Source organism: Xyrauchen texanus, chromosome 21, assembly GCF_025860055.1.
Source record: "Xyrauchen texanus isolate HMW12.3.18 chromosome 21, RBS_HiC_50CHRs, whole genome shotgun sequence".
Taxonomy (NCBI): Eukaryota; Metazoa; Chordata; class Actinopteri; order Cypriniformes; family Catostomidae; genus Xyrauchen; species Xyrauchen texanus.
This window is the reverse complement of record NC_068296.1, coordinates 30162878-30176684: the sequence shown is the minus strand read 5'-3', so window position 1 is coordinate 30176684 and position 13807 is coordinate 30162878. Positions and strand designations below refer to the sequence as shown.

Here is a 13807-nt window from a genome sequence, read left to right as displayed (position 1 = left end):
AGGATGAATCACACATGTCTCTCAGTCTCAAGAGCTATTAGTTTAAAAACACATTACTCCCTCTAAATTAAGCTCTCAAAACCAAATCGCTCCCATCTCTTAATTGCCCTATTTTTGTTGCACTGCACAGCAAAGAAACTTCTCACTTTCAACTGCTTTTATTTTCAGCAAATTTAACATGTGTAAATATTTGTATGAACATAAAAAGATTCAACAACTAAGACATAAACTGATCAAGTTTCACAGACATGTGACTAACAGAAATTGAATAATGTGTTCCTGAACAAAGAGATGGTTAAAATCAAAAGTAACAGTCAGTATCAGGTGTGGCCACCAGCTGCATTAAGTACTGCAGTGTAGGGTTCTCCTCCTCATGGACTGCACCAGATTTGCCAGTTGTTGCTGTAAGATGTTACCCCACTCTTCCACCAAGGCACTTGCAAGTTCCTGGACATTTCTCGGGGGAATGGCCCTAGCCCTCACCCTCCGATCCAACAGGTTCCAGATGTGCTCAGTTGGATTGAGATCCAGCTCTTCGCTGGCTATGGCTGAACACTGACATTCCTGTCTTGCAGGAAATCACGTGCAGAATGAGCGGTATGGCTGGTGGCATTGTCATGCTAGAGGGTCATGTCAGGATGAGCCTGCAGGAAGGGTACCACATGAGGGAGGAGGATGTCTTCCCTGTAACGCACAGCATTGAGATTGCCTGCAATGACAACAATCTCGGTCCGATGATGCTGTGACACACCGCCCCAGACCATGACTGACCCTCCACCTCCAAATCGATCCCGCTCCAGAATACAGGCCAACAAGCCCTCTGTCCAGCTTCTCTTAGCCTATTGCGGACAGTCAGAACACTGATGGAGGGATTGTGCTTTTCTGGTGTAACTCGGGCTGTTGTTGTTGCCATCCTGTACCTGTCCCGCAGGTGTGATATTTGGGTGTACCGATCTTGTGCAGGTGTTGTTACACGTGGCCTGCCACTGCGAGGATGATCTTTCTTTTGGTGTTTTTCAGAGTCAGTAGAAAGGTCTGTTTAGTGTCCTAAGTTTTTATAACTGTGACCTTAATTGCCTACCATCTGTACGCTGATAGTGTCTTAACGACAGTTCCACAGATGAATGTTCATTAATTGTTTATGTTTCATTGAACAAGCATGGAAAACATCTTGGTTACTGTCATAACCTCTGTTCCCTGATGGAGGGAGCGAGACGTTGTGTCGATGTAGTGACACTAGGGGCCAACACTGAACGTGTAATGTGGACTACCGATGCAGGTGCAAGCATGCTGTTGTGTGTGAAAAACTGTGGAGCACCTATTCCAGTGCAGGCAAGTCGGGGTCTGGCTGCCAATGTCCTCCACTGAGTTTGGAGCCAGAGTGCTAGGGAGGAAGGACACCCAGGGTCCGTGACTTGTGGACTTGACTGGCAGAGTAGAGCACACATCTTTACCTCAGGGGAGGGGAAAGGCACTATGCGCAAGTGATACACCCGTCCAGCTGTTGTCACTGTATTGCCGAATTCTATGTGTTCAAACCTGTCAAAACACGGGACAAGATGTTCAACCTGGAGATTGTAGAATCTTGCGAAGGTCAGCCCAGCGCTCTGCAGATGTCTGCTTGAGAGGTGCCATTGGCCAGTGCCCACGAGGATGCCACACTCCTTGTAGAGTGTGCTCGAACCTGCAAGGGGGCAGGCACAGCCTGGGTCTGGTTGGAAGACATGAGAGTCTGCCGGACCGGGCTCCAGGCAAGGGTCGCTGACAGAGGACGCTTGCTGGTCCCCAACCCTCTTGATGGAAATGAGCGCAATCAGGAGGGCTGCCTTCAAGGAGAGGGCCTTTTGTCCGACTGATTCTAGCGGCTCAAACAGGGCTCTCCGAAGGTTCAAGAGGACAACGGAGAGATCCCATGAAGGGAACAGGCATAACCTAGGTGGGTTCAGCCTCAGGGCACCTCTAAGGAACTTGATGATCAGGTTGTGCTACCCAAACGACTTACCGTCCACTGCATTTTGGTGAGCCGCTACGGTGGCTACATAGACCTTCAAGGTGGAGGGGGAGAGGGAGCTCTGGCTTGAGTGATCGTGTCTACAACGGCTAGCAGTAGACCGTTTTAGACTTTCTGCATCGGTGGAAACTTACGGTGCCCCAGACAAACTGGGAGGCATCTGTAGTAACTATGATGCGTCTGGACACCTGCTATAGGGGGACTCCTGCCTGTAGAAAACAGAGGCCTGTCCAAGGGCTGAATAAGTGATAGCAGGAAGGGGTGAAGGTCACACGGTATGTGCCGCGGTGCCAAGCCCATCTCGGGACTCGAGTCTGAAGCCAGTGCTGAAGCGGTGTTATATGCACCAACCCAAGCGGCGTGACCATCGCTGAGGATGACATATGCACCAGGAGCCTCTGAAATTGTTTCAGTGGAAGCTCTGTGCCTGGTCTAAACATACTCAGGCAGTTCAGCACCGACTGCGTGCGCTCACTCGCTGTTATTGAGACTGAGTTTAACTCCATGCCGAGTAAAGAGATTCTCTGAACCGGGGAGAGCTTGCTCTTTTCCCAGTTGACCCGAAGCCCTAATCGGCTGAGGTGCATGAGCACCAGGTCCCTGTGTGCACAGAGCAACTGTTGAGAGTGTGCTAAGATTAGACAGTCATCAAGGTAGTTGAGTATGCTTATGCCCACTTCCCTTAATGGGACAAGAGCTGCCTCTTCAACTTTCGTGAAGATGCGAGGGGACAGGGACAGACCGAAGGGGAGGACCTTGTACTGATATGACTGGTCATCAAAAGCGAACCACAGAAAGGGTCTGTGACGGGGTAAATTTGAGACATGAAAGTACGCATCTTTCAGGTCTACCGCCATGAACCAATCTTGATGCTGGACACATGACAGAATATGTTTCTGCATCAGCATCTTGAACGGGAGTCTGTGTAAGGACTAGTTAAGAACTCGTAGGTCCAAGATTGGCCACAACCCTCCTCCTTTCTTGGGTACGATGAAGTAAGGGCTGTAGAAACCCTTCTCCATCTCGGCTGGAGGGACAGGCTCTATCGCGTCCTTGCGCAGAAGGGTTGCGATCTCTGCATGCAGGGTCTGTGTTTATAGGGGCCCGGATGCAGGTTCTCGGTGTCTGGTCGTCGTGAGAACGGCGGTTGTGGGTACCGGCTAAATGACCCAGGGAGTGAGGAAACTGCTCTTTTTTTGACAATGTTGGTACCGCAGACGTTGGGGGTGCGGCAAACACTGAAAAGGAACAAAAGATTCTCCACCCGGCCCTACACCGCGTGATGGAGTGGACTGAGCACGTGAGTGAGCGGAGCCCCTTGCCCAAGAACTAATCGTCTAGCCGCGAGGGCTGAGGGGAGGACGGCGGGTTCCAGTCCAGCCCAACGCTCGCGGCGGCCCGGGAAAGCATAGCAGACAGCTTGGCATCAGCCTCAGACTGGGCAGGTACGCCTGAAGGTGCCAGCCCGGTCGAGTCCGACATGATTCTCTCCAATGCAGCGGCGAAACTCTCATCCAGCTCAAGGGGTCCAAAAGAGACATCGGAGTGGCCGTAAGGTAAGCTGGTCTTATCTCGGACCCGGACGGAGGCAGACTAGTTTGCTGGGAATGGGTGGTCCGCGGAGATTTACCAGGTTAAATCGTGGCCATTGAACTCCCGAAATCGCCCCCAGTGCCAGCCGCGTCGGCCCTATAACCGTGGGTAAAAGGCGTGACGCAGGGGGCGGCTGGAGTGGCTTTCCCCCAGAAGAAGGAAAGCCGCGACTGCATTGTTGCCATGGTCATGAGAAATGAGAACATGAACCATCCACAAATGCTGACTCAGTGTGTTCTCTGCCCAGACATGTGAGGCAGCGCCCGTGGCCACTTGAAGCGGAGAGGTAACGACCGCATCCAGGAATAACACAAGGAGGGAAAGGCATCTTGAAAAAGACACGTCTTTAAAAACACGTTCAATGTCCAGGTACTTGCTCTTTTAGAGAAAATAATCTCTTTTAGAGAATTAAAAACTATTTTAGATGGCTGTCGAAGTGCCCAGGGGCGTAATCTGCACTGGGGTGCAGAGAAGAGAAAAGCCGCTGATTTGCACCGTATCTCCAACATCATACGCTCTTGTAGAGGTGAGTGGAACAGCAGTGGATTTATTCAGCTCGCTGAAACACAACCGCTCTGCTCCGAAGAAATAATCTGTCTGAACAGACGCACGCTTCCCTCCCTTTATACCCATTTGTCCAGTGGAGAGGCATGCAAATTCTGTTCACCAATTCTCAAAGATTAGAGGTAACCGAGACTCTCAAGAGAGACACCTAGTGTCACTACATCGACACAGTGAGTGAGTGACAGAAGGGGTACATTGTTTAAACCCTTTACAATAAAGATCTGTAAAGTTATTTGGATTTTTACAAAATTATCTTAAAATACAGTGTCTTGAAAAAGGGATGTTTCTTTTTTGCTGAGTTTATGTGTATGTATTGATTTGCTATGAGGGTGTTTCTGGTCTATGCCCTATTAATATATAGCTTTTTTGTTTCTAACAATTTATATATGCAAATAGATTTATATACAGCAAATAGAAAGCAAAGATTTTCACTCAGCTGTTACTGAAGAATATTTTTAATGTAGGGGAGACCTATTGTTACACTTTTTACATTTGTCAGGATAGGTTTATTTTTGAAAGTCAATTTCCATATAGCCACTTACTTAAGTCTTTTATAAAAATAAAAAATCTATGGAGCATTTCTACTGATAGTAGCCAGGAAAAAAAAAATAGTTCACTGAACACATATTGACCTTTATTGACGACTTGCCCCAATAGCAGGCAACATCTTTGACTTTGCAGTCTGATGAATTTACCACCAGTCCACGCAGTCCTTGTGTTTGTTTGCTGGCTTCAGAGGTTCTGTCTTTATATTCAGATTATTCATAGCGTCTGGAGCAAACTGTGTGTTCTTATGTGACTTCTGTAGAGTTCTTCAGACAAATAATGCATTTTTAATTGGCTGCAGTTCAAATATTCCTCTCTGCAGAGGCTTGTCAAAACATGTTTCCCATGAGCTTTAAATCATTCCCAATATATATAGAATGTTGTTAAGTGGGAACAGGAGTACAGTAGAAAAATTCCCTCTCATCATTTCAAAGGGACACAGAAAACAGCAGAATTTCATTCCCTCAAAAAGCCTCAGAGTTATATAGTTATCTGCCATGAGTTCATCCCCAATCCTTCATCTGTGTACCATGAACATGTAGAAATGATAATCTTGTGAATTTATGCTTTTCTTTTAGTAACTAATGCTGTCATTTGTCTCTTCCTCTTCTCTCATGAATGTCTTTTCAACCAGCGAACAATAAATGGGCTGCTGTGAATGCCTCTAATGCACTTCCTTTTCAAACACGTTAAACAGATGCAGAACTCCGTGAGACTCTCAGATAAGCATTCTCTTGTTTAGAAGAGCAGATATCCAATTCTATCACAGTGAACAATACCGTCTGCTTGAAAATATAGCCTAGATGAACACTGAACCATTCTGTTACAAACCTTAATGAGCTGCCTGCTTAGACACAATTGTAAGGCATTATAGATAGTACTTGTAAAGGGAAGGCTGCTTCAAACAGTAGGCAACAACAAATTGTACTTCTTCAACAGCATATTTCTGTAGCTCAACATGGTGCTAGCAACACAAAGATGCTAATGCCAAACTCTATTGGAATCATCTTTCTTTCATTAAAATAATTTGAATAATATAATTTTTAGTGTTTGAACTACAGTATTCATCCAGAGGTCTGATTGTGTGCTGTTGTGATTTAAATCTCCATATTCTCTCTCGGTTTCATGTTTGCAGGTTACAGGACAGCAGTGTACCGAGCGTTCAGAGTCTGTCCTTGTCTGACAGTCATCTGGCTGAGTTGGATGGTGAGACGCTGCGTCTGTTTGGGCCTGGGGCCCTGGAGACTTTAGAGCGCTGCTGGGGCATCCAGACAGCTGCTAGTGTCACCACAGTTGCATTCCGATATATACACTTTGACTCCATCATTCCAACATTCCTGCGTATCCGACTCAAATTCCCAAACCTGACGGTGAGCATCTGACCCCTGAAATGAGCCTTCACCAGAGATGCTAATGAAGAGAACATAAAAGTACATTGGCAGAACCATTGTATAGTGATGATATTATATGGTACAAAATAATTATCATGTTCATGTACTATTGTATTTACATGGCATTCCAAGGTACTTCAGTAGTTTTGTTGACACCCTGCGGTCCAATTGGGTTAATCTCAAGCGTACCTCCAGGTCATATTATACCCCAAAATGGAGTGACGATTTGCACAAGGTGTAAAAAGCACCAGGCACACAGTGCAGCTATTTGCACTACAAAGTCTGTTTGAAACACAGAAACAGTGTGGATGTGCTTGTTTCTCTGGAAAACACAAGTTCGATTCCTCCTTTTGTCCCACTCTTTTTCCCATCCTGTTTCCTTTCTCCAATCTTAATATCTCCTAATAAATCGATAATGACTATAAAGGTTGAATTTCTCACAGTGATTTGGTCAGTGAAGGTCGGGGGGTTGAGAGAAAGGGTTGATCTGGATACAATTAACCATGGTTCTATTGTAGTAATAATGTTTTGTTTTGTTTTTTAATCATGAAAGCCATAGTTTTAATGTAATTTTCAAGTCAATTCAAGTCATTTTTATTTGTATAGTACTTTTCACAACACACATCATTTCAAAGCAGCTTTCCAGAAAATTATCCTTTTACAGAAAATGAAGCTATAATATCTGTAATATCTTTGTGAGTCATAATTGTGTAATTGATGCAATTAACCATGGTGTTACTATACTAGTATGGTATTAATACTGTATTATAGCCATATGTTTAATTTTGTAATTACTAGAATTTTAATACCAAATGCCATGGTGATGCTATGATTACTGTAGTAAAACTATGGGCAAGATATTCAAGATACCTTAGCAATATTCCTTTTCAGGATTACCTTTTCAAATAAATCGTTTTAAAGATGTTTAGATATTTTTTATTGGAAAACAAGACAAATACACTGATTATGAAACAACTTTTACAGTTATTCTCTTAAAGGTGTAACAGTAGGTTTTGGTTAATATTTTGTTCAAGTGAAATTGTTCATTCAAAATATGTTTATTATGATGATCTCTTGTCTCTCAGCATCTGATCTTCATGGAGACAAACATCACTCATCTTCCTCAGCTGGCTGCTCTAGCTCCGATCAGACGTTTAGATCAGATCAGTATTCTTCCGGAGGGGAACCCTGTGGTGGGACTGATGCTCTGGAGATCTTTCCTCATCTACAGACTTCAACATCTCAACCTGCAGAAGATCAACGGCACTGAGGTTCAGGCCAATGCATTTCCATTAGTTTATTTGTTCATCCAGTGTTTACTCTGAGTGTGAGTGTGTGCGTGATAATTCTGTGTGCTTCAGGTAACTATGAATGACATAATGGCATCAGAGCGGATGTTCGGCACTCTGGGTCATGTAGCTGTTACAGAAACACCTCGCTGTCGCCTACTGCTACTGCTGGAAGAGTCCAGGTGTGTTTGTGTGTCTGTTTATGTGTGTGCAGATCAGGGCATGTTGTCCCCAGCCAAAAACATTTCAGATCTCTCTTGCTACTGTTTTTATTTACCACCACCTCTCTTACTGTACCTGTAAAATACTTTTTACCTCTGTGTGTGTGATGGCAGGCCAGTGCATGTCTAAAGTAGCTGCCATCCTTTTCCCTAATAGAATTGAGTGTTGAGTGCTCCAGGGCTTCAGTATTAATCACAGTTTCTTCTTTTGCTATTCAGCAAATTCTTCGCCGCCCTCTACTATACTGTACTGCTCCACACCCTATGTGTTTAACACTCACAGAGACTTACAGCACTGCATCTGTCACATTCTTGAATGGTCAGACTCTAGAGCCATCCCAGTCTAGAACATCTCACTCTAGAATTGTTTCACTTCTTACACTCGAACCACTGCACGCTAGTACCAAAAATGAAAAATAATTGATGTGAACATTGTCTTCCATCATTTGCAACACGTACTGTACATATCTGTTAGTGTTGTAGCAGAAAACATTATTTGGTCAGTCTCTTGAAGATACAGTCTGGCTGATTTTTCCACTCTTTAAAGACAGAATGTCACATGCATCATCTTCTGCTCACATAAACGTTACCCACAGATTACAGCATTCAGATATATCCTGTCTGTCTATGAAGGCACTTTCGAGAGGGCCAGTAAAGACGCTGACTATCACAACTGAAATCACGAGTCCAGTCCAATCCAGGGCGTGCTGAGTGACTCCAGCCAGGTCTCCTAAGCAAACAAATTGGCCCAGTTGCTAGGGAGGGTAGAGTCACATGGGCTAACCTCCTCAGGGTCACTGTAATGTGGTTCTTGCTCTCGGTGGGGCACGTTGTGAGTTGTGCATGGATGCCGTGGAGAATAGTGTGAAGCCTCCACAAGCGCGATGTCTCCGCGGTAATGCGCTCAACAAGTCACGTGATAAGATATGCGGATTGACCATCTCAGATGCAGAGGCAACTGAGATTTGTCCTCCGCCACCCGGATTGAGGCGAGTCACTACGCCACCATGAGGATTTATAGCACATTGGGAATTGGGCATTCTAAATTGGGGAGAAAAATACATTTAAGCTTTTGAAAGAATAGTCATAACATTAAAAGAATAAAGCTTTAATGTTGTGAGAATAATCTAAAAGTAAAGTAGAAATATTTTAAAGAAAAGGCATGATGATCACAAGAGGAATACCCCACCGAGGCAGCAGCTTCATCAATGCAAGCAATTAAATGATTTAGTTAGAATAGAAATAATTGTTCAAATACTTTTCATTTATTCTTATAAAAGGCCTATTATTATATAATTATCATACAAACATTACAACTTTATTATTGTACTGTTATGACTTTATTCTTGTAATCTTATCTTCTAATCTTTATTTTAATGTGGCACTAAAACTGAAGTCTGTCTGTCTGACTGTCTGTCTTTCTAGTGTTTTAGGTATTTTCTGTTTGTATGAACGCAGTGTTCTTTCTAGTAAAGCTCTTGGTAGGTTTGAACTTTGTGATGAAATTTCTGTTTGTCTCTTGTTTAGGTGGACATGAAATTGAATGGTCTTTTATATTATATTATTTCTTTTATTTTTTTTTATCATAAGTGGCTGTAGTCCAAAATCTGCTCTGCAGTTGTTATTATGGGGTTTGCCTTTTAGAAAGGTTCTTATTCACTGTTAATTTATCTCCACAGCTTTCCAGTCCCACATATCATTATACACAATAGAATTTTCAAACTGCATTTAATTAGCAACTTTCAGATTTAGCCTAACATTTATACTGCTACGGGTGAGCTGTCAATCAATGCTTCTGTTCTTGTGCAGGAAGCGCCAGCTGCAGTTTCTGTTGGACGGTCGTGGTCGCAGGAGCGGTCAGAGTCCAGAGGAATTAAAGGAGAACGGAAAACAGTTGGGAGACGGTTTGAGTCGAGCTCTTTTTAACTACCCCAGCAGAGTCAATGACAGAACTGAGGTGCACACTTATGCACAGATTTCACAAAAACAGCACACTATTACCCATAAGCAGGGCCATTTTTGACCATTTTGGCGCCCTAGGCAAGATCACGATCATTGGTGCTCCCGACTTAGCAAGTAGGTTTAGCTGCAGGCCTGAGATCTCCAAATGGGGGCAGAATCTCCAAAAGACAGTGGAGTTACTCCAAATGGCAGTTGCAACCAGGGGTTGAATTTGGCCAGTATGTTTCAGAATGGTGTTCCTGCACCTTCGATTCCAAAAAGAAAAAAAAAATGCTTTTTTGTCAATCTATCCCATTTATTGTATTCTCCAATGCAGTTTTTGTTTGATCCACTTTAGAAATTCCATCCCTATTTAGCAAGTGTACATGTAGTTTATACATTTTATAAACATTTGTTGACAGCTGGGACAAGTTACCATCTTGCCCTAGGTTGGGATTCATCTTATAAAACCGGCTTAACTTGCACTGATCAGCCACAACATTAATACCAACTGCCTAATATTGTGTAGGTCCCCCTCGTGCTGCCCAAACAGCCCCAACCCGCATCTCAGAATAGCATTCAGAGACGATGTTCTTCTCACTACAATTGTACAGTGTGGTTATCTGAGTTACTGTAGACTTTGTCAGTTCGAACCAGTTTGACCATTCTCTGTTGACCTCTCTCATCAACAATGCATTTCCATCCACAGAACTGCCACTTTGATTAGATAATCGCATGAATAAGTGGTTGTACAGGGGTTCCAAATAAAGTGCTCAGTAAGTGTATATCACACAATATTCTATATTTGCACATTAATATCGTCATTGGATTAAATGACTAATTTCTACTTACTACTACATCTGTATAATTGGTTGAGTCAATGTTATTGTGTCTCTTGAGACACAAATACAAACTTTTGAAACAAATGTCATAGCTCCACAGAAACACAGTGTTTACAGTTTTCAAGATAATTTACCTTTGAATGTCTCTGCATATTAAGCTGGGATAGGAGAAAGTATTTTAATACCGGTTACACACTTCAGCTTTAAACATTATATGTGTTAACATGAGACTAGTGTGATAGAATCACTTTGCAACCATGCAAAGTTAAATACAATATTTCAACTCCTGTCATGACCATGCACATACATTTTCTAGAAAGTTCATATTTCTAGAAAAGAAGCTCCACTTCAAAAAGGCAGATTTAGAAAACTTCACAGCTCGAATTAAAAAGATCTTTAAGGAAGAATTCATGGAGATGCTTTAAATGATGAAGTGAATTATTTCAGTCTCTCTATCTCTTTTAGGAGGGCAGCAGTGATGTCTTGGATCGCTCTGTGATGGTGGATCTGTATCTGAAGGATTTGATTCAGAGAGCATCCAGTGTCAGTGTTAAGGGAGACACACTGCAGAAGATCTGGTCTTCGCTCTTCACTGAGTTGGTGAGAGACAGTGTACTGGAGATGAGAGACAGACAGGTCTACAGAGAGACAAGCCTCAACCGCCTCACCCAGAGAGACATGAAATGAAAGATTTTATATACACCTCATCCAACAACAACAAACCGATGGAGAGCAGTGTACCGAGAGCGAACCTTGGATTCGTTCAGGACGGTTTCCATGTGATCTCCACAGTGGTTCTTTTTCAAGCCTGACTGTTGTAGATGTTCTTTACTGAATTTACACAGTCCTCTCAACATTTCTGTCAGTGAATTTCTTCTCCTGTAGGCCAGTAACTTTCAAACTTAGTCCTTATTGACTTCTGATGGTGCTCCAAACCCCTAGATGAAAGCCAGCCTGATTTCTACTCATCCTGTCTGTCACGAGGAGTTAGTGTGGAGCTTTTCTGTTTTAATGTTTTTTAAATAATTTTTCCTTTTGTTTTTGTCTTGAATTTTATGAACTTAAGCTAAAAGCCACTGCTTCCATCACTACCATTAATTCAAGTTTTATATGTTACTAATTATTAAAAAGAAGTTATATCGTCCATTTTGTTCCTAGACTCAGAACATTCAAGGTTCTTCAAGAAACATTTGGATTCGACATATGATTGACAATGCAAATGATACATATGAAGTCTAATAATATATCGGCTTGAAGTAACATGAAGATAAAAAAAAATGCATTTACAGAGAATGACCTGAATTATTATGGCATCTCAATATTTTATGGAAAATTGTGTTTTTGTATTTAAATAAATAAATAAATATTTATATATATACAGCCACCTCAATCACCTTAAGTAGATCAGCATTATCCTGATACTGAAAACACACTACTGTTAAAAAAACATAGACCTGACCCTGTCCATACCTCTAAAATCAGACGGAAATCAATAGGAATGTGACTGAGGCCCCAACCTCAGCTCCAAACCAAACCCTAACCCTGACCCTAAAATCTGATTGGTTGATTAAAATGTTGGTCCTGGACCAATATGAATGTATGAACATTTTCTACTTTGAGAAACCATGGAAAGCATGATGTAAAATAGAGGAGAGAGTAAAGAGAAACGCATTAATGGTTAGGTTTGTCTGTCTGAGGTGGTTATTTTTGCTCTGAGATTTAAAAGTGTTAACTACAACTGGACTCACAGTGTGTTCTGGGTTCTAGATTTCCACTTACTGTAGATGGTTCAGGGATACACAAACCTCTAGAACAGACCAAACCAACAGAGCTTTTAAATGGTATTTGGTGTGGTGGAGATTTTCAGATCTGTGCTGTCAATTCTCTGCCATCTGTAATGGATAATGTTTAATTAAAATTGCTGCACTGTTAATAATGTTGCTGTCACACAGGAATCGGTTCTCAAACATCCTAAAACCATTTAAAATCTGCAGGCAACATCCCTCTGGGAAACATTGACACCTTAATATAAAAAATGAAAACATTTGAGCTGATTAAATGACAATAGAAGAGACTGATGTTCTCATGTATTAAATCTGTTTTAAGGGCAAAAGAGAAGCATGTCTGAGACGATTTAGCAACAGGCAAAGTGTAATCACACAGCACATTATAACATTAACAGCAGGTTTCCATGTGATAACATGCCCTGCTATTATAGTAAAGGGATAGTTCACCCAAAAATGAAATCTCTCTCATCATTTACTCACCCTCATGCCAATCCAGATGTGTTTGAATTTCTTTCTTCTGCAGAACACAAACTACGATTTTTAGAAGAATATTTCAGCTCTGTAGGTCCATACAATGCAAGTGAATGGTGACCAGACCTTTGAAGGTCCCAAAGCACATTAAGGCAGTATAAAGGTAATCCAAACGACTCCAGTGGTTTATTCTATGTCTACTGAAGCAATAATGACAGGTGTGGGCGAGAAACAGGTCAATATTTAAGTGCTTTTTCCCACATATATATTCCTTCCTGTCCATTATGTGGTGATATGCACAAAACAAAGGAAGAAGAATGTTAAAGTGAACGTGGATATTTATAGTAAAAAGGACTTAAATATTGACAGTGAGGGGAATCAAAAGAGTTTTGTTGGGTACTTTGCTGAATATCAATCATGGGACAAAAGTATTAACGTTAGAAGAGTGGAGATGTGAATAGAGACCTAATATAAATTCTTAGATATTTATTCTTACAAGGAATGTTTCTGGTTTAATATAAGTTAAACTCTGTTGACAGTGTTTGTGGGATAATGTTTTTCTTAAAAAAACATAAAAACAATCGTGTTCAGTGAGGCACATAATTAAAGTGAACGGGTCCAATACATTAACTACACACTGATTAAAAAGTACAGCCTCAATAATAAAACACAATACCTGTAAACATGTCTCTAGTGGGATAAAATCGCATATTAACCATGTCTGTGTAAAGTTACAGAATCCAGTATTCCAACTTCGTTGAGCGCCTCCACTTTACTGCGGCAGGTGGCGCTGTTTCTCTCGCCCCCTCTGTGCTGACATTACTGTTGCGAGTGAGCGCTCCACTTTTGAACACTTGACTGATATGTCCGACGGGGAAACACGTTTTCAAGAGTGGAAGTGGCTTATCTGCGTGTAGAAAACCCTTTAAAACTTTGAAAGTCATTAATGACGTTTATTATGGATTACAAGAAACACGTCGGCTGCTGGATTTTTAATCGCGCGTCAGGATCCGTCAACACATTCACCATTAAAACAGCTGGAGCTCAAAGGGTATCTATATTATTACTACACTATTACCTCTCTCTCTTTCTGTCTCTTTCTGTCTGTCTATGTTCATAGTATAGTATTCTACTAAGTATATTTGAGAACC

The 13807-nt window shown here is 42.0% G+C and overlaps 2 protein-coding genes across 2 annotated transcripts in view; both read left to right on the top strand.

Moving 5' to 3' along the window:
- LOC127661704 (leucine-rich repeat-containing protein 49-like) overlaps positions 1 to 11722 on the top strand; it is a 39345-nt gene extending 27623 nt beyond the window's left edge. The window contains exons 14-18 of the mRNA XM_052152538.1: positions 5850 to 6084; positions 7191 to 7376; positions 7467 to 7576; positions 9425 to 9572; positions 10864 to 11722. Coding sequence (XP_052008498.1) covers positions 5850 to 6084; positions 7191 to 7376; positions 7467 to 7576; positions 9425 to 9572; positions 10864 to 11085 — 901 coding nt within the window. The 3' untranslated portion in view covers positions 11086 to 11722. The remainder of the gene's footprint in view (positions 1 to 5849; positions 6085 to 7190; positions 7377 to 7466; positions 7577 to 9424; positions 9573 to 10863) is intronic.
- Positions 11723 to 13524: 1802 nt separating this feature from the next.
- The window catches only part of LOC127661703 (thrombospondin type-1 domain-containing protein 4-like), a 71314-nt gene continuing 71031 nt past the window's right edge, over positions 13525 to 13807 (top strand). The window contains exon 1 of the mRNA XM_052152536.1: positions 13525 to 13707. The gene's annotated coding sequence lies outside the window, so the exon portion shown is untranslated. The remainder of the gene's footprint in view (positions 13708 to 13807) is intronic.